This window comes from Ischnura elegans, chromosome 6, assembly GCF_921293095.1.
Source record: "Ischnura elegans chromosome 6, ioIscEleg1.1, whole genome shotgun sequence".
NCBI lineage: Eukaryota > Metazoa > Arthropoda > Insecta > Odonata > Coenagrionidae > Ischnura > Ischnura elegans.
In genome coordinates this window covers 67,903,858-67,928,352 of record NC_060251.1, presented here as the reverse complement: position 1 = coordinate 67,928,352, position 24,495 = coordinate 67,903,858, and the positions used below count along the sequence as shown (strand labels likewise).

Below are 24,495 nucleotides of genomic sequence, written 5' to 3'. Positions count from 1 at the left end.
TTACTCCTGCACCACGGAAGGGGGAGGACATGTAGAGGAAAAAGGACGGAGGTGCAGCCGCGATGATGCTCAATAAAATACAGTCTATGTATATTTTTACCGAAAAAGTCAAAGAATGAGCCCGAATGGGAAACTTAAAGAGTGAGGTAAATAGTAGCTCTTCGATAGCTATTTAACAAGAGTAATATGGAATTCTACGAGAACTCTGCGTTTACTGCCACTTACACCATCGCTAATGAGTACAGTATCTTATAATTTCTTAAATCATTACATCTAACTGAAAACGTTCTATACGCTACTATAATATTTTGGGTCCAAAGAACCACGAATTTTTCGTGCCAAAATATTGGAAAGGATAAAACGATCCCTGCCATTAGAACCATATTTAATATTTGTATTGACAATTGAGCATAGGAATAGAGGTTCCAAAATATAGGGAACGTGAAGCAATTTTTATGGATGAATTTCTTCCTAAATAAATTGGTCTATAAGTCTTCAGTCACATTGTTAAACCGTGACCAAGTAATTCAGGTACCAATAATCCATCGAATTATCATCAATGTAGGATTTGTTTTCTCATTACCTAACAATCACGTAACAGCAATTCCAATGGCAAAAGTCGAAAACCAACTTCATACCTATATTGATCAATTGTTGTTAACGGCTGGAGTCGCCATATGGGGAAATCGCCTGGATAATCTACAAATATATTGTATAATTTTCCACTATATCGTAAGTTAACAATAAAAACAATCCCCACAATAAGCATTGCGAATAAACCACACATTTTAAGTTTGACAAATTCATCATAAGTTGGCTTTAATTTTTCTTGGATAAAATATATCTCACTTTATTAGAACTAATCAGAATGGAAGGCATATGAATGAATATCATATGGTCTAAATCCAGACCATCTTTATTATGGTTAGTATAGACATTGATGATATATAGGATTCTTTGCCAAAATGTATATCGCAATGATTTAGTGAAAATTCATACGCACGTAAAACTAGAAGAGCAGGAAGGTGCTATATTTATTGTATAGCTGTAAATAATAAGGATTTTTGTAACTAGTTTCATACACATTCAAATTAAACTTTACTACAAATGAGATGAAACCAATAATAATATCCGAAAGCAAAGCATGATGGTTAGATTGTTGAACAAGTCAACGGTGTGAATTACTATAAACTAACCCCTTGTCAACTACTCGAAGTTAACAAAGACAGCAAAGGAATGCGATTGCTGAGCTTTGTAAATTTTCAAAGCGACTTATGGCCTTGAATATGGGTCTATGAGTTGGCTACGAGGTCAGTTAAGATCCGAGATGAGTGCGTCAATTCGGCCTCAATTGCTAATAGAGTCCACTCCCACGAGTCGTATTCGGATAGTGCCAGTGTGAGCATCCGAGGAAGACACAGACTATTTCCATGGTGAGTTATTTATGCTCCTCTATCTTAATTTCTAACTGAATTGGTTGTAAAATTAATTCAATATACGCCAACGTACCAAGGGATTTTCATTACGTGCATTTCTTATGATTGTGGAGTCATTTAATTAATTTTAGCCCTTCTTATCTTGAACTCGTTTAATTCATGGTAAAAAAAAGTTTTCGGAGTATAGGTCAATGTATGTGATGCAAAAATAGTTTCTGCCATTGTTTCTGTTTATTTTGAACTATCACCAGGGCTATGAAAGAAAACATGAGAACAATATAAAATACAATGATATACAATAAATTTTACGATAGAGATTTTTTTTACAATAAACAATCTGACGAGTGTACGAAGGCGCAGTAAAAATTGCGTCGTGCAAAGCGGTGAATTGCCAGAACACATGCGAGAATGCGTGGATGTGAGATGGCAAAATAGCCCGTTCTAACTTCGTTCATTGATTCGCACAATTCCACGCAATTTTAATAATTAATGCACTTCCTACCTGTGCAATTCCGTGCTCCGTGTAAAACAGCATTAAACCCATTTAAATACGCGATGGTTGACAAAACATTTCGAGCCCGACTTCGTGATCCTCTTTTGTAATATTCGTGGTTAAAACTATTGGCGTAATGAAGACCTACTTCAGCTTGAAATATTTCACTATCACATAATGCAGTGACTCTTGAAATAGATTTAACTGCATCTCAGTGATAACTGCAGTAAACAACAGCAGTGGAGGCGAAAAGGTCAAAGGAGAATCCTCTCTCCAGATAGGGTGAAGAGCAATATCGCAGGAAATTAAGTCTAAGAAAAGTGGAGCAACTACACATGAATATTTCATGCTTTGCGCTTAAATGAGTCTCACTATTGCAGTCGCAGAGTAAAAACCTATGGAGAAAGCGGGAAAGTTCCTTAAGGTAAGATTCCTAACACCAATTCCACTATTATCTAAACCTGCGGTTCCCAACCTGGTTTTTTTCCTCAAGTACCCATCTATGCATTATAACTAATATTGTACTCCCAAAAATGTAGTATGCACATTTTATTGCATATTAATGCATGGGTTGGTGACACTTTTTCTGATTAATAATTTGATAAATATAAAATTCATTTCAAATACCCCATATGATATGCATACCTATTTCCTACTTAAGACATACATAGTTCCAGGCGTCCGCCTTTACCGATTATTTTCGGCCTACCCCCGACGGGTTCGTCATGTACCCATAAGGAGTACGCGTACCATCGATTTTGAATTACCGATCTAAACGAATAAATTGTTATCGTACTCGTTATTATCATAAGTAGGCAATTTGAAGATTGGTTTCATTTAGCTCTCCACTCGACTATCTTAAGCCTGAATCGCACGATCATTTTATCCATTATTTCCGAGTGATCACTATCGCGATCACTGCAGTATTCATTCGAAAATGATCGTCGCCGGCAATTGTTTTTCGCGATCACGATCGTGATGAGAATTCCCATCACTTTTTTCATCACTAGTTCGGTCGCTTTTTCCGTCGCTAAAACCCCATATCAGCCAATAGAACACATTCCCGTATAAAGCGATTGCAGCGCAACGTTTGACAATCGTGGGAACGGCATAGATAAACAAACACGCTATATAATTTCGTGCTGCGGGTCCTATGACAACGAGTTGTGATATTAGAAGTGATGCGAAAGACGATGGCGGGAGGGACCGTGTGATTCAGAAAAATGATCACTAGAGCGATCACTTTTCCAGAAAGAAAATGATCACGTGATCTACAAAACTTATAATACTAACGCATTTCTTCTCTATTATGCCCCAAAGAACTTTTCTCTTAAAACTCATTGGCATTTCCTCATTTGGTTTTCTTCCGATCCTTCGACGATTTTCTTCATCAGATCACCATGTGGTCGATAAAGTTGTCCCGCCTTCGTTTTCGGGGTTTTTACGATACCTCTCCTTTCACCCACTTCTTTTAGCATTTCCTCATCACGTATGTACTTTCTATCTTCATTATTCTTCGCAGAGCTCCCGATTTTTCTGCTGCTGTCAACGTTCATACCTCGCTCCAGGAAAGGAAAATGCTCCTTATGTAGCATCTGATGAATTGTTTCCTTAGTAAACTGTGATTCATTGAAGCTATTTTATGGTAGACAATCAATTTTTAAGCAAAAATTCTGTTTTTTCCTGTTATGGCCACCACTGACTCCTTACACTCTCGCAACTAGGTTCATGCATGAGACTGTAACACTAAAAATTAAGATGATACCTAATAGAACTTCAAAGAAATCAATCAATTGCTTTTGTCTCTTTCCACAGATGATGAAATCCTACTTCCAGTACCTTACCCTAATCTTCCTGATTCTCCATGTGAGCGGTATGTACTATATCTGTAGGGTGTCACCTTGGGGTAAGGATGAGAGTATGGAGCGGGTAGGTCAGTCTTCGGGAAATACGAGTATATAGTGCGACTTGGTTAATACGGCCTCGGCCGTAACGTCAACACGGTTATAACGTCAATCGTTCCAAAGTCCCACCAGACTTAAAGAGTAAGCATTGATAAAACCTGGGATTTATCGTCAATATTTTCCAAAACCTCTTGTAAAACGTCAATCCGGATACAAGCAAAAAAGTAACCTTAAGTAACCTAAGTAAAATGTGCGACGTTCGCGACATAGTGCAGCCACACTTGAAGCAACTCAGCATTTCCACAAAATTACCAAAAAAATCTACTTTTCTGAGAGAAATATCCAAAAGAAAATTACAGATTTCTTTCGGCAGTAGGACTTCATTTAAAGGTGCATGAAATCTTTGAATTTTTACTATCATACTGTGTCTTTACTTAAACATTATATCATACTAGTTGCACAAAAACACTTAATTTTGATGAAATTTTTACATAACATTTGAATATAACAACCCTATTGATCATAATTTGTTGTCGTATTTACACCAATAATCTCATTTGAGTATGTGTTTCATGAAAAATCATAAATTTTTATTTCTTCGTTGTTACTGTGTAATTAGTTAAATAACCAAGTTTGATCAGCGGTTTCGGCGGCGTTTCTTCGTATGAGTTTCGGCTTCCGGGCGTTCCTCCGCGTTCAGTAGTTCGTAGGTGACGACATTTTCTCCAGCCATCATGCTGGCGTCCTCAGGTAAGAAGTGACATGAAAACCTGACCTGAAGACGTCAGCAGGATGGCTGGAGAAACTGCCGTCACCTATGGACAACTCAACGCGGAGGAGCGCCCAGAGGCCGAGACTTATATAGTTAAATAACACTTTATTATAGTGTCGCTCTGATATTGCGCTAATAATAGTGTGGACCCTTAATTGACGTAATAACCAAGTTGTACTGTAATCCCTTTTTCGTGAATAATTCTCCCCATGGAAGCAATGGAGGGGAGGGAAGAGATAGTTATTCTCTGGTAGGATGAAAATGGGTGGCGTGAAGAGGAATATCCAATTTGGGAGGGGAGACAGGCCGAGGTCATCAGAGAATATTTCCGCGAAAAAACACCTTGATCGCAATTATACTTCAATAATAGCTATGTTCCAGCCTTTCAGTCACATATAAGTGGGTTAGATGGGGGACAAGTTATTTATTTTTTCCACAGTAAGTTAGGTATAGAAATTAGGTATTGAATACAAACGAGATCAATTAAATGTTTGATAGTGCATTTGATTTTACACTCGATGTCAGCACTGAACAGAGACTCACTCGTATCCCTTGGCAACAAAGTTTTTGTGTATTACTTCTAACAATCAACTTAACCTAACTCTGTTGAGAAAAAAATTACTTGTACCCCTTGGCTTCTCAACCCCACATATATTTTCTCCATTTTGATGAATGTTATTATTTTCCTATTTAAATTTGATTTCGGTCTCATAAACACTTATACTATAAGGTTTGGCTATATATCAGGTAAAATCTTTTGTTACCTTTGTCCATAATTATGGACGGTGCACACATATTGGAAGGTTAAAATCCCCTTAAGTTCGCGTCCATTTAGACGGAAGTTATGACTGAAAGGGTGAACATGTTATTTATATCAAGAATAAAAAGTTCACATCCTAGAAAATACTGCAACAAGGTATACGTAGAGAACCTATTTTTATGGCCGTCTGTAACTGAAGTACCGTCAACTGGGATATATTAGGCCCAGCTTTTCATGATTTCTTGGAAACAAATAAACTTATATAATTTTAAAGTTAATCAACAATTAAGTGGTTAAAATTGTTGACAGATCATGTACCTTAATTCAAAGACTATTTCTCAATCTCTGAATCAGAACTATTTCAAAAACCAGGATTTATTTTATTTGGACCGAAGTCATCTTGAATTGGGGCAACTCTGGCCCAATCCAATAAAAGCATACAAAGCTATTTCTAAACCAAGAGTTGAATCTAAGACACCAACACAAAATATCTCTTAGCACACTTTTTTTCAAGTGTTCCTTTATTCTAACTGTAAATATATTTTATTCTGGTTTCAATGAAAAATAAAAAAACATTTCTGTTAGGAAAAATCATATTACATTGCGAAGTACGCAACTTATAATACAAGCGGTTAATGTAAAAAATACCTACTACTCTATGCAACTTAAGCCCAAACTAATTTAAGAGCGAAGAGTATTCTGCTGCCTGTCGACTGATGCAAGGACTAAGTGGATAACTCAATGCAAATGTCAAAATACAAAACTATGAATCTTTTTACGTCTCAGGGCAAAAGGTACCCAAGTTTACGGTTCATTTGTAAGAACTTAGTGTGACTGTTACAGAGGCTTCCTTGATGATTAAATTTATGCTTGTTTTTTTAGTATAATACCGCTTCGACTCATTTATAGTGGACGACTGTTTAGGGCGAATTTCAGATTGATTTAAATGCATTGCACGCCTTTCCATTCGGTGACGTTCTCGAAGTGGACGATGAAAAGTTAAAAATGGATTATCATGCACCACATCTAACTAAATCGCAAAATTAGAGTTACCCGATATCAGTTTCTTCTCGAGATATCTGATTATCTATTTAGAAATGAATAAAGACAATTGAATCCGAAGACGGGAGCTGGAACTTACTCTACAATTTAGTCAAAATTAAATATACCTTGTTCATCGTACCATCCTCCCCAAATGGATAGCTCTCTTCTCATCAAGTAAAAAATTGGTTTCAGTCTCCGAAGGTGATGGAAGTAATAGCGCCAAGCATATGATGTGCTTCTTGGACGCTAGCGCTGCCCTGCAGGAGCACGAAGAGTCACGCTTCGTCCCTGAGGACCTGGACCTCTCCATCTGCACGCACGTGGTTTACTCACGTGTTGAGATCACCATGGACCTGGAAATCGAGCCGAAAAATAAGAGCTTAGACTTCCTAGAGAATGGCGGCCTAGGTACGAACACATGCATCCAATGCAATAATTTTATATGTAACGATGTGAGATATTTAACGATTTATATCCGGTTTTATAATGTCTGGTTGGTCTTCACAATATGAATATGCAGCTTTCAGCTTTGACTGGCGTTGGCAGAAACTTCTGGTTGGATTCCATATGAGATTAGACTTCAAGTTAAACATAAATCTCAGCCACCGGCAGGTAATGTGGGAAGTCGTATCATATTATTGTGAGCGCTAACCAGACATTATTATCCCGGCCCTTAATGTAACGATTTAAGACGTAGGAGTTTATAGCGAAGAGGTCGACCAACAAAGCTATTGTCCGTTTCAAAATTAAATCTACTTCAGTAGAGATTCCGGATATCTTCTGGTTACCACGAGGGTCTAGACGTTAAGGTCTGTACGAAAACTTTCCTTGGTATCTCCCATCTACTGTGATGCAATTTCAACAAATGAAATATTTTATCCTAAAACAAATTAGACTTGATAGAATGCTAATACTTATATACCCCTTGTGGAATTTAAAAAAATCTTACAATATAAAATCACAGTTTCTATTAAGTCAGGGAAAACTTCGAGGTTCGTTTTCTTCCCGATAATATCGGAACAAGTTAAAAACCCATGAACATGCCACAAAAACATTTTATAAACAACGATGATGCAGTTCACCGAAAAATATGTAATATAAAAAATATTTCTAATATTAATTTTTTCATGGCGAACTTCATCCTTGGTTCAGAGAAATTTTCATCCGTTCACCTGACTGCGCACAAAGCCACTTGTTTCATGCGGAGCTTTGAAACAACTTTTCATCGGTAAAGCCTGAATGACACGATCATTTATTTTCGTCATTTTCGAGTGATCACTCCAGCGATCAATCGAGTGACCAATTCGGAAATGATCGTCGCGCGCGATCACTCCATGATGAGAATTGCCATCACTTTTTTTTTATCACTCGCCTGGTTGTTTTACCGTCGCTGAAACCCCATATCAGCCAATCAGAACGCATTCACGTATGGAGCTATTGCAGGGTAACGATTGACTATCGTATGAACGACATAGTGCTGTGATATAGAAAGCGGCGGCGCACAGTGGTCCCAAATCGAAAAAAGCTGGCCAAAATTAATATCGTCGTAATTTTAGCTAAAACAGCAACAAAAGGTGGTGTCTCCAACTGATTTTGATCGTCTGAATCTGATTTTGGCATTATATTTACGATGTCTCTTCATTTTAGCATTTTTTGAGCTGTTATTATTTAAACAATTTTTAGAAAATCTCGATATAGATGTCATTGCGATTGGCGATAACTTGGTGTTCATGGAGAGCTTAAAATAGTATAATTTTCAGGTAAAAGATGTATAAATTGTTGTTAAAACCCATTATAGAATTTACGACATGAAATTGGTGAGATTCGAACCCGCGACCATCAGCATAGTCGGTGAGATACCAAAATCTGAAAAATACGCACACTCACTCATTTTTGGCTTCCTTGTATTTGATAAGTCACATTAGATGAAATAAAATGACTGATATTAAGAACATTGAGGAAATAAATATTCGAATTGCAATAAAATCGCTTTCATGTATCACAAAGAACAAATTTTAAAAGAATCGTCGTCCGATGTCACCCCATCGGACTCATTGTCGCTCTGCGAATCACTTAAAATTAGCAAATTTTCACCTCACCTGATGGGCTGACCTCGTTTTTTTGTAACTCCTGATGTAATTAAAATATATATTATTCAGATATTTAAAGGAGTCTTCGAAAGAGATCTTCATAATTTAACATTCTTGGGTATTTTCTTGTACAATGCTCGCGGAATTTCCTCAAGTCTATGTTCCTGATTTCCAATGCTTCCTCCGTTAAAACTTCAATTGTAAGAAAGGATTCTTTGGAAATTGCTGTTCCATGTATCAACACTTTATGTACCATGAGCAGAATATTATGCCAACCATAATTGATGCACAGCTCAGCTATTTCAATGCAATACTGGCTGAAGGCTCCATTATTTATCTCATAGCCGCAGGACAGAGATTTCAATACCACTGAAAGTCTATGAATAAATCTTTCATCGATACCTGTCGTGAAAATTACAAATCACATTAATAATTACATTTCATACACATAAATCATTTATTCGTAGATTTTTCAAAACTATGGAAACGGGTCCAATATTTCTTACTTATTATAATTTTATATTTACACGTAATTTCATCTTGCCTGAAACGAAATCCTGAATTTAAACTTCACTTTTAAAAATATGATGATTGAGATTAATGAGTGATTATTTTTATACACCGCATATATTCGCCGACTGTGCATACGCGGTAATCATTCGCACTCACTAGATACGAGAGGGAGATATTGATATGCTTCTGGAGGGAATTTCATTTCCTTCTGCAACCTGCTTTTGAACATCTCTTTGATATGCTCATCTGTCCTCGAGCTTTGATTCCACTTTCTCAGGTGTTTCGAGAAAACATTCTTATCACAAAAAGCGTCCGAATATTAATGCATGCTTGATTTCTTTCAGTCGAAATCTTGTTTTCAAATATTCCACGACATATTCCTAAATCTTCGCATATTAATATTCTTTTCTCTCTGTATTTTTATTGTACACCGCAAGGTACGAAAAAATTTGCGGCACCCATAATTCAAATTTAACACGAGTATTTACGGCTGTAACGATGAATATGATTTCTAAAAGTTGTCTCTTTTTAACCAATAATAAACCGGAAATTATGAGTTGACAATGAATAAAAGATATACAAGCTTATATAGACTTGCCTCTGAGTTTCCGGTGTATCCTGATATTTAAATGCCAAACATTGGCAAACCAAGTGTTTTAATTATCTGGACAGAAGAAGTTTCTCGGGTTTGCCGTGTTAACACAGTTCGGAGCACAGCACTTTTTCACTAAGAAAGTCATTAAGTAAAACTGAGTGGGAAATATCCACCACATCCATGCAATGGCTCTGGTGAGGGAGGCCGTCATCCTCATTCCATTATTATTAAAAAAATGCACTTGCAAGATTCACGCTCCATTGGTGGGTTTAGACGAATTTTTCCCTCCGAATTCAATCCTATCTACGTCTATGGGCTGTTGAAATGATTCTGTGAACAATTCTAGGCATTAGGGAGCATTTATTTCCCTTAGCGCCAATACCTTATTTCGGAATAACGTGCTGACAACGCTGTACAGCATGTAAGGGATCTCTTCTCTCTAAAAATATGATGAAAGTTTTGCAGAGAAAAGCATCTTGTGGTTACTGTAAGGTTCTCGCATAAGGACGTAAGTAGTCGCTTTTGATCACTCATAATGTTTCTCATTAAGAGCATGAAAACCGGCCCTCATTGGTTTCATGAATATTTGAAGGTGAGTGCATAAACGAGAAGTGTGCATACGATAGGCGTGAAGCACTCCATTTATGTAATCGCACAAGATGTAGAATTATGCTAAGTATATACCATGCAAGTTTGACCACCGATACAGGAATATTTGAGCGATAATGCCACTGTCTCCCGCCGTCCGCCGGCCAGCCGCCCTCAGCGGAGCGGTGCACCGCTCAACTTAAAACCCTCTAGATGTCGGATAGACAAGTATAGGCAAGATTTTTTTTCTCCATCTTGTTGTACATACTCTTCCTAAGGATTCAGCATAGGAATCTTCGAGGGGCACGGAGGGGCAAAAAACTATATCGACACATTTGACTAGAAATAGGCCCAAAAATAGCTTACATTATAAATAATTAAATATTGTTATAATAAACTCTGAAACGAACAAAAAATACTATAATATTGTTAACAAATATGCAAACTTACCTTATTAAAATTGACAAATGAATCCCATGAAATTAAAATAGTCATTTATTAAGTTGAATTACCCTAAAATCGACTATTACTACGCCTCGGGCGTTTTAGGCTGAACATGCCCATGTTTGACGGGTTACACAGGTCAAAATATAATCACACAGACCTATCAGGTACGTAATATTATAGGCGATATCCTTTAGAATCCGAATACATAATTCAAAACCTCCTCGTAAAAAGTCGAAAAAATGACTTTTGGCCAGTTTTTTTCGATTTGGGACCACTGTGCGGCGCGGCGGGAGGGGCCGTGTGGCTCAGAAAAATGATCACTCGAGCTATCATTTTCCGGTAGCGAAAAGCGATCGCTCGAGTTATCACTAACAATAAGAGGGACGAAACAAATGATCGTGTGGTTTAGGCTTAAGACTGGTTTCATCCGTTCGGGCATCTTCGGGTAATTCTGTGTTCTATGGATTTAATAACATTTTTAATGTTCTGTTTTATTTAACCTTTCCCACTCTCTGGATCATTTCTATGATTTTATGCATTTCTTTATCATATCAATTTTAGGGATGAATGAATAAAAATAATTTCGAAATTTTCGCAAAATTTTTTTTCATAATAGTACGACACGTTCCGACGCTGAGATGTCATTCTCGAGTACAAAGTAATATGCCGGAAAATATACATTACCTTTTACTCGATAATGACGCCTCGGCATCGAAATGCGTCGTACCATTAAAAATGTCTGTAAATAATTACAGAGCTTGTTTTTATTCACTCAGCATTAATTTTCACAAGATGAAAGCCTAATCAATCGATTTCAATTTTAGAGATTATGATAAATAAAGATGATATAAAGATAATAGATAAAAACTCATTTGAAATGTTTGCACAATAAAAAATAATGCGAATAAGCACAAAGTTTCAATGGTTTCCGGCTCAACTTTGTGGAATTTGAAGTTCACAAATGACAAAACGACTTAGTTTTCTTCCACGGATTTATTTTCTTGGTAGAGCATGTTGAAACATGTTGTACCAAAAAAAATTATCCGTGGAAGAAAACGAAATCGTTTTGTCATGTCAGCACAGTGCTAATATTACATGGGCTTTATATTGGAAATAGCATATTTTGCATGTAGCATTGGAAAAGGCATATTAAGGCTTTATATCGGAAAATGAATATCTATTTTAAATATTCACTATCTAGTTTCAATTTGGTGATGTATTTTTCTTTTACTATATTTTTATATTTTATATAAACTGTTACCACCTGGCAAATAGCGAATTTGTAACTCGTACAATGTAATAGTGCACATAGCTAAGCCATTTTCAGCACTTGAAGAGTATGAAGTTTGATTTTAGCATGGTACTACTTAAGTAGTACCAAGGGTTTTTAGAAGTTTAGTTTAAATTACGTTGATTCCCAACATTTTATGAACTCCTCAGGCATTATTAACCGCACGGTGGCACTAAAGGAGCGGAAACCCGGACTGGAGGTGTTCCTAGATTTGCACGACAGTGAGGGAGAGCTATACAGAAATGTGGTAAGGAAAGATTTATCGACAAGTCAATTTTCCCCTGAAATTGCCTAACTTAAGCTACTGTCGGATTTTTATTCACGAAGCAATCTTGTCAACAACAAATTTAATATTCCCTAGACGAATGATTATTACTTATGAGTTCGTACGGCTATTAGTTTTTTTTAACCCTTTCTACAATCTCATTCCCAACTAGAAAGCCGGCGACCGCTCAGCCATGACAAAATTTGCCAAGACCGCGGTCCACTTCATCCAGCAACACGGATTCGATGGCATGAGCATCAGGATATCTTCGTATCACGAAGAGGACCCTGACACTGAGGTGTGTACTAAAACTTGCGTTTGTATCATTCTTATAATACAAAATATAATTTCAGAAAAAAAACGATTCTATGTAATTAACCACTGGTCCATGATTTAACATACTATCCGAGGGGCTACCTAACTTCCTAGAACCTAGTCACCCACTGGGTAAATTGCGGACGGGGAGTCGGGGAATCCACGCTCGAATCCCAGTCAAAGCTAATGCTTTTTTCCTCCTTCTTCCGCACTTCCGCACCGCAAGTAAAAAACTTCCGCACAAGTTTTTTACTTGCGTTGATCTATCATAACTATATACATAACATAACCAGACACTTCTACAATTTTTCATACTCCAAAATAATATTTATTTTAAATAAGTTTAAATGTTTATGTAATATAAAAAATGTTATAAGTGTAACCATTTTTAATAGTAGTAGGCTCTTAATATTAAGTTGCCTGGCATGATAAAAATAAACATTAATTGCTATGGAAAATCATCTGATTGACGTTTTTAGGATGGGATCTGCAAGGTTTGAGGGTATGTATTTGCGAAAGAGGATATGGAAAGGATCATATTCAATAAATTTACAAGCACATATTCCATGTCTTTCGAGTTTTGTCACAATTGTGACTCCCGTGTGACTTTTTAGAATACAATGCAGATTCATGTCAAACAGATACTTAAAAATTTGCCTAAAATGTTTCTCTTTTCTAATCAGGCGTCGGAAAACTTACTTCCAATCATCAACGAGGAATTTCAAAAAAATGGGCTCAAGCTTATCACCATACTCATGCCAAGAGAACGACCACATCAAACGGATCTGACAGCGGCTATGTCCAGGTAAGTTGTTATGCTGAACCTGAAAGTAAAGCACTCAACCTGAATTTCAACTTGGAATTTGATTTAATTCGTAAGGTTAGTTCTCTACGCGAAATAAGTCCTTGCCATCTACACAGAATGAATTTACGGCATAGATAGCATAGCATATCTATAAGTGAAATGCGATTCAGCTCAAACTTCTGACGAGCAGTAAAATGGCATTAGGAAAATTTGGTCGTTGTGTTTTTCATAAGCCTCCAATATTGCTATGCAAAAAATGGGTAAGTAAGAAATACTAAACAAAGCAGCGTAGCAGTTAAAAAATACCAGGGTGACTCAATTATTATCTGCAATGAAATTCAATACTAGGCAGAACCGTGACTAACTTGCAGACGATGAGTGCCCCTTCGTCAATAATATAGTGATCAAGTTAAAGAAATAATAGATTTGACGGCGACATTAGGATTAAATTTGTGTCTAAAAATTACGCGGAAAAACCATACATATAAAATGAGATGACGATTATAAAATATGGCCGCATTAATTATATGGAATTATTTTCTCTTTCAGTTATTTCGACCTTATCGTGGTGGCCACGTATTGGACTCTTCCCACAAGGTACACGGTAATAATGTCTTCACCGAGGAATTTGGTACGTACCTCTTTTTAATCTCAACAGAAATCAATGCGGGAATGCGTGATCGCATTTTGAACCGTTGTTTTAGCTCGTTGTATGGTAGATATAACATTTTTGCTCCCATAAAATAACGTACTCGCAACTTCAACGCATTTTCGCTAGGAATATATTATTTTTCCTTGCGGGCTCCACGTTACATATTACTTCGAGTACCTTAACTCGTACAGGTACTATCAAAGTTACTTTATAATTCTATTTTAGATTTCACCGTACGAAATTTGTCCAGAATGGGCGAGAAAACATTGTTCCTAGAAGGACTAAAGGGTTCGTAGGTCATAGCAGAAACATTCTCTAACAATCATGACATTCTAAAGAAATAATCATATGAATCTTACCTAACTCACAGTATAAATTAAGATGTTAATGGAAAGTACTAAATGCCAAATACCATGCCTTTGGTTTACCCAGATAATTCGCCAAACGTTGATTCTCTTTGCAAAACATTTTTTTTTTTTTACTCTTTTGAGACATTAATTTTTCAACAATTATTCCCACACACCTTTCCCTTGGGATAAAACCTTGTTGCGATGCTAAGGCATGCTCGTGCCAATGACCCCTAGAGCTGCAATGGCCGGATTAATTCTAAATTACTCCCAGGGAATACCTATCCCAGTGTCTAAATGTAAACCTTGTTTAATATTTTAAATTCGTGCGGGAATATAGTTAACTAAATTAATGCTCCACGTACAAACAATATGTTTGCTAATGAAGCAATTGAAATGAAAGGTGGTTGCAATGTTCCACAATACTTTAATGCGTATTACGCCTTTCGGCTCACAGAGCCATCATCTTGTACCAGATGATAGCTCTAGTACCCTCTAGGCTCCGGTTAAAGACGGGGTCTAGCGCTAGATGCTTGCTCTGTGAGCCGAAACGCTTCGCACGCATTAAATCATGGCGGAAAAGTGCACCTACCTTTCATTTCAACAAGTAGAACTTCCTCTATGCCATTCCTGAATCGGTTGAATTAAAAAAAATCAATGCTGGGCGCTATAAGAATTATATTGTAATTCTAAAAAAGGAAATAATATCTTATTTAAATTTTTAGGAAAGGGTCGTGAACGGATATAGAGATGCCGGTATCCCGATGGAAAAGCTTGTGGTGGCCATCCCAGCCTTTTCTGTCACGGTGAAGCTGTGCGATCGTAACCAGCGAGACGTTAACGTCGAATACTGCGAAAGCGGAGACGAAGGAATCCACGCGCCGCAGACAAATTCGCTTCTCTACAGCTCAGAGGTGATTATTATCCTTTTCAAACATCTTTGGGACTGTCCCAGTCGTTCAAGCTCGGAATGTTTCGAGCGGCTTCGTAAAAGGTGGGACCTGCAACACTTGGGATCCAAATAAGAGACAGAGGTGCCATCTCTCCTTCACTACGCGCACTTAGCGAAACCTAGCATCTTCAAATAACATCTATAAATTTTAGTATTGAAAATTTGAAAAATCAAATCCTATTTCACTATTCATGTACAAAGATTATTGGAGTTCGCAACAAGAAATAATATTTATATCTAAAATAAGCCACTAGGGACTTATAAAGATATAGTTTTGAAGGGAAATGTGGATTTTTGCACGAATTTAAAAACTGTATAATTTAGATTAGCTGCTAAAAATTACACAATTCCATAGTTTGACTCCCCACTGTATGTGATACGACCCGTCAGTTACCAATATTATTTTTTTCCCGATATTGACCACTGCTAACTCTCTTACTTCAGCTTATACGGAAAATGGCCAATGCTACTGAAGGCTGGGCTATATTCAAGGATCCGGAATCCAACATGCTCCACGCTGACAGCAATTCTCTCTTGTGGACATCCTACGAAGACAACACATCCATCAGACAGAAGGTGAGTCTCCGCTAAATAAGTGACGCTAAACATAAATTTCATTAAAAAAACACTCCTCTGGGAATGGATATAAAAAAATCAAACAAAATTAAGCCCGTTACACCAACGACAGGTTGGTAAAAATTACCAATTCTAAGTTGCCCAATCAAATCTTTTTCTTACGTCCATAATTCCTTATTCCTCTCCAGGAGGAGTTGAACATCAATTGCATTGAAAAAAACATTCCTCCAGACGCGGTTATAACCAAATTCAACAAAATTAAGTCTGTTACACCAATGATAAGTTGGTTACGATTAGCAACGCTTAGTTGCTGTTTTTGTAGTCCATAATTCCTGATTTTTCTGTTTTCAGGTTGCTTTCGTTCTAAAAAATAATATGGCTGGTATCGCGATAGTGAACTCCAACATGGAGAACTTCAAAGGCCTCTACGACGAGGAAGGAATGACCTTCCCGATAACTAGGGCAGCTTTCAACGCCTTGCATGAAGAGCCATAGCCTAGTGTCAAACGCCGATAAAGTTTCCGATGACAAAAATAATGCAAATCGTTCAATAGATCCTCTAGCCCTACTTTCTGGGCACACGTATTGGTGACTGTGGTGCGGTGTATTTCAATGGTACACAAGGACGTAAGCAATTAAAACTCCCTAAGGGAGGGGCCGGCAAATTCACTCTGAAAAACTAATTGCACGTCACAAAATATTTTTGTTTCAATAAAATTAACAACCTTATATACATGAAAACTTTTTACTCGATGGGTGTTTTGTTTGCAGTAGCTATGAGGTAGTGAGAAGTTGCAGAAAGAAGAGTCGTAAATGAATCCTCGATTGAGGAGAATTTTATCTGGTCCCTGCACATAAACCACACCATAATCATGTATGGTCTACGCAGTTACATTTTTTTTATTATAACAAAACAGAAAAATAATGTGGAACTCACATTAAAAAATTACAAATAAAATAAGTTTTGTCGAAACCATTTTTAAATTATGATACCGGAGGAACTTACTCACCCGATCCTGGTGAGTCTGAAGTCCTTAAAGCACTTTATGTCCTACGCACTACGATAAATACAATTCAAGCTTATCTCACGTTTGGGACTTGCAGCCACGCATTTGCATATACACTCCATTTACGCCATGAAAAGGATACAAAAACTGTTTAACCAATAAAAATGAAAAATGTTTGATGAAATATGAGGGGTGAAGGTCAAGAACCCTGTCATCACCTCCCTAAATCCGCCCCTGAGTACAGCAGAGGCGCATCATTGAGGAGATACTTGGGTGAACAGGAAGTATAAATAAACACCGCGACGCAGCTGTGTAGTTGTGGTCAACTGAGGCCAGTAATTAATTTAAGTGGCTTGGGTAAAGTGCCAAATGCCGCTCTATAAGTAACACGAGGTGAGAAAATAACAATTCCGCCGGTTTCAAATCACATTCACACTCTTCTTATTCAGCGTGATATCTAAGTTTTCGACCGACGGAAATAAAAGTTTAACTCAAAATAAACTAATTCATTGAGCTGCAGCAATGAATTTAATCAACCAACCAGTGTTCTTACGAGCCGAGGAAAGGTACAGAGGGTGGTTGGTTATCGATTTTAGAATTAAGGTCAGGAACCAATATTCGCTCATTCTGTACGTAGCTGCTGTGAATAAATGCAAGCATTGTCTCCTGATGTTACTCTTGGAAAAAAAAGTTTCCGTCACAATACCTACCATATCGATGGCTAAGTTCTAACAACACGTTTCTCAAAAATAGAAACTTTTCAGGAGAGAAAAAAAACCATCTATTTTTTTAATTGTATATAATTTTAATTGAAATTAAAAACCAAATTACATAATACTAAAATAGAAGCATACATTTGCAAAAAAAAAGTTGTTTTTTGCTTGAAGTTCATTGCTTATTTACAGTATTAGCTGCATAAATCAGACCGGCCAAATTTTGATATACGTGTTGTTAGAAATTAGCCATCGACATGTAAATCGAAGTATATGACATTCCACGAAAATAAAACGAAATACAAATCAAAGTATATTAACATCCACGACAATTATACGAACTCCTAATTTTCACTAACAAAACTCGTGAGAGACATATCATAGACCGAAAAATAGAAAATTATAGAAGCGGTGGTTTAAAAAACTTATTCTACTAAAACGGTGGCTCAACAGGATTTTGTATCCACTAAATAAGATAGCCATATGCACAATTTTATCTAAAAAGTCAAAGAATGAGCCCAAATGGGAAACTTAAAGAGTGAGGTAAATAGTACCTCTGCGATAGCTATTTAACAAGAGTAATATGGAATTCTACGTGAACTCTGCGTCTACTGCCACTTACACCGTCGTTAATGAGTACAGTATCCTATTATTTCCTAAATCATTACGTCTAACTGAAAACGTTCTATACGCTACTATAATATTTTGGTAAATGAGTCCAAAGAACCGCGAATTTTAGGTGCCAAAATATTGGAAAGGCTTAAGCGATCCCTGACATTGGAACCATATTTTATATTTTTATTGACAATTGAGCATAGGAATAGAGATTCCAATATATAGATAACATGAAGCAATTTTCATGCATGAATTTCTTCCTAAATACATTGGCAGTCTACAAGTCTTCAATCATATTATTAAACCGTTGCCAAGTAATTCAGGTACCAATAATCCATCGAATTATCATCAATGTTGCAATTGTTTTCTCATTCCCTTACAATCACGTAACAGCAATTCCAATTGCAAAAGTCGAAAACCAACTTCATTCCTATATAGATCAATTGTTGCTAACGGCATGAGTCTCCAAATGGGGAAATCGCATGGAAAATGCGAATGATTTTAGTTATCCATTTTCTCTTAAGTTAACAATAAAAACAATTCCCACAATAAGGATAGCAGATAAACCACAAATTTTAATTTTGATAACTTCATCATAAATTGGCTTAAATATATATTCGGTTAAATATATCTTCCTTTATTAGAAGTAATTATAGTGGGAGGCAATAGATGATAATCATAAATTCTAAATCCGGACCATCTTTATAATGGATAGTATAGATATTGATGATATATAGGATTCTTTGCCGAAATGTATTGCGCAATGAATTAGTGAAAATGCATACTCACGTAAAACTAGAAGAGCTGGAAGTTGCAATATTTACTATATAGATTTAAATACATAAGGATGCTCTTAACTAGTTTCGTACCTTTATTTCAAATTAACCTTTGTTACAAATGAGATGAAACCAATAATAATACCCGAAAACAAAGCATGATGGATTGATGCTTGGAAAAGTCAACGATGAGGAATACCTATAAACCAACCCCTTGTCAACTACTTCAAGTAAACAAAGATAGCATAGGAATGCAATTCCTGAGCTCTGTAAATTTTTCAAAGCGACTTACGGCCTTGAATATGGGTCTATTAGTGGGATAAGAGGCCAGCGCAGATGCGAGATGAGTGCGTCAATTCGGCCTCAATTGCTAATAGAGTCCACTCGCACGGGCCGTATTGGGATAGTGCCATTGTAAGCATCCGAGGAAGACACAGACCGTTGCCATGGTGAATTATTTTTGCACCTCTATCTTATTTTCTGACTGAACTGGTTGTAATATTAATTCAGTATACGCCAACGTTTTAAGGGATTTTCATTATGTGTATTTTTTTTGATTGTGAAGTCTTATGCGAAAAATATTAGTTAAAAGGTACTTATTATATTCTGGTCATACGTCACACACATTTGAAGATTGGTCGAGGAAAAGGGTAAGTATCACAACCTGAAAATATTAACCACCAAACAAACCTTAGGTATCAAAAAACACATGAATGGCGAACCCTGCGATAGAATAAAATAACAAAACAATAAAAAAATGTTTTTGATGATAACATAATTTTCTTGGCGAACAATTATCAGCAATAATAAAATTTTGAAAGTAATTATTTGACAGATACAAATAGCATAGTATCCAAATAACCGCAAAATTAAGCTATCATTATTTATTCCAATTATGTCACCATTTACTTGTTAACCACGGACTGAAATAGAGGCTTTACACTCGCCATGATCACTTGTTGGCCACGGAAAATTTAATGTGCCAAGTTCAAGGTTCCCATATGGTACACGGAATCTTGAATATCATGCCTTAAGGGGACGCTTCACTCACACGAGACCGAGTATATTTAGTAATGTTTAATTACTACTTGCGTAATCTATCATCATGTAATTCTAGGGATACGAGTATATCCTTGTCAACATCTATCTTTATCTTAAATATAGATATTTTGGCAAAACAGGAATACCAGCACATATAACCTTGGGTAATACACAGCTGAACAAGGTAGAAGAATACACGTATTTAGGAAGCAAGATCACCACGGATGCCAGAAGCAAAAGGGAAATTAGCAGTAGAATACAACAGGCAAAAATAGCTTTCAACAAGAAGAGAAAGATATACGTTTCAAAAAACATGAGTATCAAGATTAGGATGAATCTACTCAAAACTTTTGTATGGAGCATAATGCTTTATGGTAGTGAAACTTGGATGATAGGAGCAGCAGAGAAAAAAAGAATTGATGCTTTTGAACTATGGTGCTACCGTAGAATGTTAAAAGTTTCATGGGTAGACCGGGTTACGAATGAAGAAATACTGGACAGACTGGGAGTGAAAGCAGACCTGTGGAATATTCTAACTGCAAGGAGAAATAAATGGGTTGTTCATTTACTGAGACATGATGGATTGGTAAAGACAGTTTTAGAGGGCACTGTGGAGGGGAAGAGCGGCAGAGGGAGGCCGAGGTTGAGTTACATTACCCAAGTAATGAAGGACAGTGGCTGCAACAGCTACCTGGAGCTGAAGAGGCTGGCGGAGGACAGACAGAGATGGATGACTGCTGCAAACCAACCCAAGGGTTGACTACTTAGAAGAAGAAGAAGAAGATATTTTTATCTGCGGAAATAATTGGGCACGGTGATTAGGTTGATGCGGTGGCTAGAGTGTTGTCTTCCCACCACGTGGGCTCGGGTTCGAATCCAAGTGGTGGCAGAGAATACTGAGAGACTAGCCGATCCCTGCTTGGATGCTGTGTGGAGGACAATTCAAGCTCAACATTTAGTCCGTCGCATGGGACGTTAAGCCGTGGTCCCCTTGGCGCCTTTAGTAAAGAGCAGGCTAATGCCGACGCCGGGTTTCTCTCCGCCATTCCTTCCGTTCCCTTCCCTCATGGAGCACATTATCTCAGCTATCGGTCACCTCAGCCAAATACCATACCATAATGGGGTAAAATTGAAAGCTTTAAGATACAAGAAATTATAGAAGAGGGTCTACACCAAATACCTATCCTGATAATTTCAGGCTGATTTTCCAAGTTTTAATCAAGTCATACGTCACAAAAAAGAAAGGGCGATCGAATGTGAATCTTCCTCCATATTATGTCTTTATAATCGACGATCACATCATTTGTGAGCGTTTTCAATTCGAGGAGGAAACGTCTTAGCTTCAGAGCTAAGGTCTACGACTGCCACTTATACCAGTTTAAAGGTCTGAGGTGAATCTCCTCAATGTACATGGGAGAGAAACATTTGAAACCGAGCAAGTAAAATATGGTTAAATGTTGGACAAACTTAACTTCATCTGGCAATTAAATTCCCACGAATATGAATAGTGGATTTTCGTCAAAAGGATCCCGTAAATAATTTTCATTCCAGTATTGCTGACACACATCTGGGACTGCAATATCATCAGAGTGCCAACCACTTAGATTGCCTCAACAGTTCACTTTTTATAAAATTTGTATTTCAGATTATAAAAATAAAATAAAAGCTATAAAATCTGTGGTACAAGATGAAACTAATGAACTTACAACGAAAAATAAAAGTACGATAAAATTTTACACTGAACTGGGTAAAAAAAATTTACTGTAAATTTAAAAAATACATCAAAAGATACAGCGTAAACAAGTCCAAAACATTAATATATGCCATTATGAACTATAACTGAGCAAAATTGTATTCTCCTATAACTGCTTTTTGTCTTGTGTTTTAAGTTTCTTTTTCACACAAAACCAAACACTGCACTGACAACGCCAGACTTTCGATGTATACGCCTATTTGAGTCCTACGAATATGATTCGTGTAATTTCGACAGGAGGATCCAATCAAAAATTCTAGACCTCCGATGATTAGGCATTACCGACAATCGAAAGGGATTACAACCACCGCGTCCCGGCCAAACATCCCTTTCCTTAGCAAATAACACTTATGAGCCTATTTCATATGCATATTTCACAAATAACACAATTATTTTCAGGTCATTTACCTATTACACCAATTTTACAAATCTAGGTTTTCAAAAAAATAATCAAAAACTCAAAATATGTAGTACAAACATGTATATTTCAAAACATAGGAATAATAAAAAATCCTGTTCAATGAACTCATTAACTACTTTTTCGCTGTAAATAAGAAAAATATAAGTCAAAAACGAAGCATAAAAACGAAAAAAAAACACTAATGATGAAATCGAAAGCTTTAATCCCGAAAAATATCATTTTCCTGTAATTTTTCACTCTAACTTAAGTGTCGATTTTTGAGTTTCTTCTCCACACAAACACAAAATTACACTCACAACGCAAAAACACCAGTAAAAAGATATATAATTTCTCATTTAAACTAGCTATTACTGGCCGCAACGGGATGGAAGCGATCGTGCCTGCGACCCGTACGAATGAACTATAATTGAAGGCGCTGCTTTTGTGACTGTGATTTCCAATCTTTAACCTTTAGTCGATGGCATTTACAACGATATCCCGATCTCTACGCTCTTTAACGCCAATGATGAAATGAACTATTTCCATTTCTGAAGAGAAAATAATAGCCAACAAATGCGAAGTTAATATAGATTATTCCGGTGGTCCTAGAGTTAAATTGTCGCTTTCCAAGCACATAAACACCAACGAAGCTAGTTTCTAAGGCCACATTGTGGACATAGCGATCACTATGACATGATTTTGCCACGGCAACGTGTTTGTTTGTTAGAAGACTCCGGGTTAAACTATGCAGTGAGATCGAAAACCCGGATATAGACACGTGTTTATTCCAATCATAGTCATTCCTTATTCTAATTCTAAGAAGCCACTGTGAATTAGTGTAACCATTGCTCCTTGACGTGAAACTTACCAAGAGATAAGTTTCCTCCGCATAGGTGTTTGTTAATCAAGGAATTCAAACTTCCATGAACTCCATGGTTTCATTACCAAATGCTCGAGAAGTGGGAGATGGATAGCAAAATAGAAAATAATAGCAGGGGCGGTTATAATAATTTATTCGAGTAAAATAGTAGCTCGATGAGATTCGATATCGATTCCATGTCTTTGTCTATTTACACTTAAAAAGTCATGTATTATGAACAAATATGAAACTTGAAGGGTGAAATCATCAACAATTTATATTTTTGCGATTTGGAGCAATAAAGTATCTAATGTGGATTCTGTGACAACATCGTCTTTGGAATCGCTCTTCAGTGCAGTAAATTGACATTTTCTAATTATTACGAGGGATTGAAACGGTCATCAACTAAAATATTTCGATTAACACGCCAAAAAGATTCGCGTGTTTTTAGGTGTCAAATTATAGAAAGGCTTAAAGGTTATCACTGGAATCATCGTCGATAATGTGTGAACAGTTGAACATAATATCTGAAAGTCCATAATATGGAGAACATGAAGCTGTTTTTACGGATGAATTCCTTCTTTAAATACAATGTTTGTCTGAAAATCTTTACTCAACTTATCAAGACATTTATTACTTATTTGTTTATAATTTTACTTAACTGTTTTGAGTAAGTAAATTGAGTTTTCATCAGTACCTACTTCATTACTTAGCTCATTTCCTTAAAACACATAAAGTGATTCTCCTGTCGGCGTCAAAATGATGTGCCGCTGTATTTTGCAAATTTATATCTGGACTTCAGTACACCCCATAATAATGAATAATACGTCATTTTAATGGAAATTTTATTCTTAATTCTCATTTCTTTTTGTATTATGTAAAATTCAAAAATGTAGACACGCGAGTGCAATAAATCCCGCGCTCCACGCACCGTAAAATTAGCCGTTTTGTCAACTTCATGAACTTTGAAACTCAATCTAGGGAAAACTACAATGTCTACAACATTTATCTTCTACAATAAGCTGAAAATATTAATAAAGAATAATAAAATGTCTTTAGCGTATTTTAGAACGCATATTTTGTTGCAAAAATAATTAACATGTTTAAACACTATCTAGTCCTACAGTTTACCCCGAAAGAAAAAAAATGGAATTGATAGAAACACTTCTTAATGTATTTGTAATTTTCTATGATGCGAAAATACATTATTTTTATGTAGTACAGATTATATATGGGCCTTAAAATAATACGCTAGAGCGAATGAATGCTGCGTTGCCACGTCTTGCCCGCGAAACTTTGCTTCCCGGTTACGGGCACTGGCCCGGCGCGGCCCGGTTCGGTAACGTGGCATTAATAGAAGTTATTTACATTCACAAATATCAATATTTTTATAGATTTTGAATCATAGAAACATTGCAAATAAAGTAAGAATTGTGTCTATCAACTTTATTTTCTTTCGGGGTAAACTGTAGGACTAGATAATGTT

General features: G+C 36.6%; 1 protein-coding gene across 2 annotated transcripts; it reads left to right on the top strand.

The window, feature by feature from the left end:
* The first annotated feature begins 1,389 nt into the window (after positions 1-1,389).
* LOC124160941 (probable chitinase 10) lies at positions 1,390-16,574 on the top strand. Of its 2 annotated transcripts, none has more exons than XM_046537077.1 (10): positions 1,390-1,433; positions 3,745-3,802; positions 6,602-6,817; positions 12,083-12,180; positions 12,371-12,496; positions 13,197-13,318; positions 13,868-13,949; positions 15,043-15,231; positions 15,714-15,845; positions 16,197-16,574. In XM_046537077.1, exons 1-10 carry the CDS (start codon positions 1,431-1,433, stop codon positions 16,338-16,340), a joined length of 1,170 nt encoding a protein of 389 aa, XP_046393033.1. In that variant the 5' UTR covers positions 1,390-1,430; the 3' UTR covers positions 16,341-16,574. The 2 variants fall into 2 exon arrangements, with proteins under 2 accessions (XP_046393033.1, XP_046393032.1); XM_046537076.1 differs by lacking the exon at positions 1,390-1,433 and adding an exon at positions 2,204-2,353.
* The last annotated feature ends 7,921 nt before the right edge of the window (positions 16,575-24,495 follow it).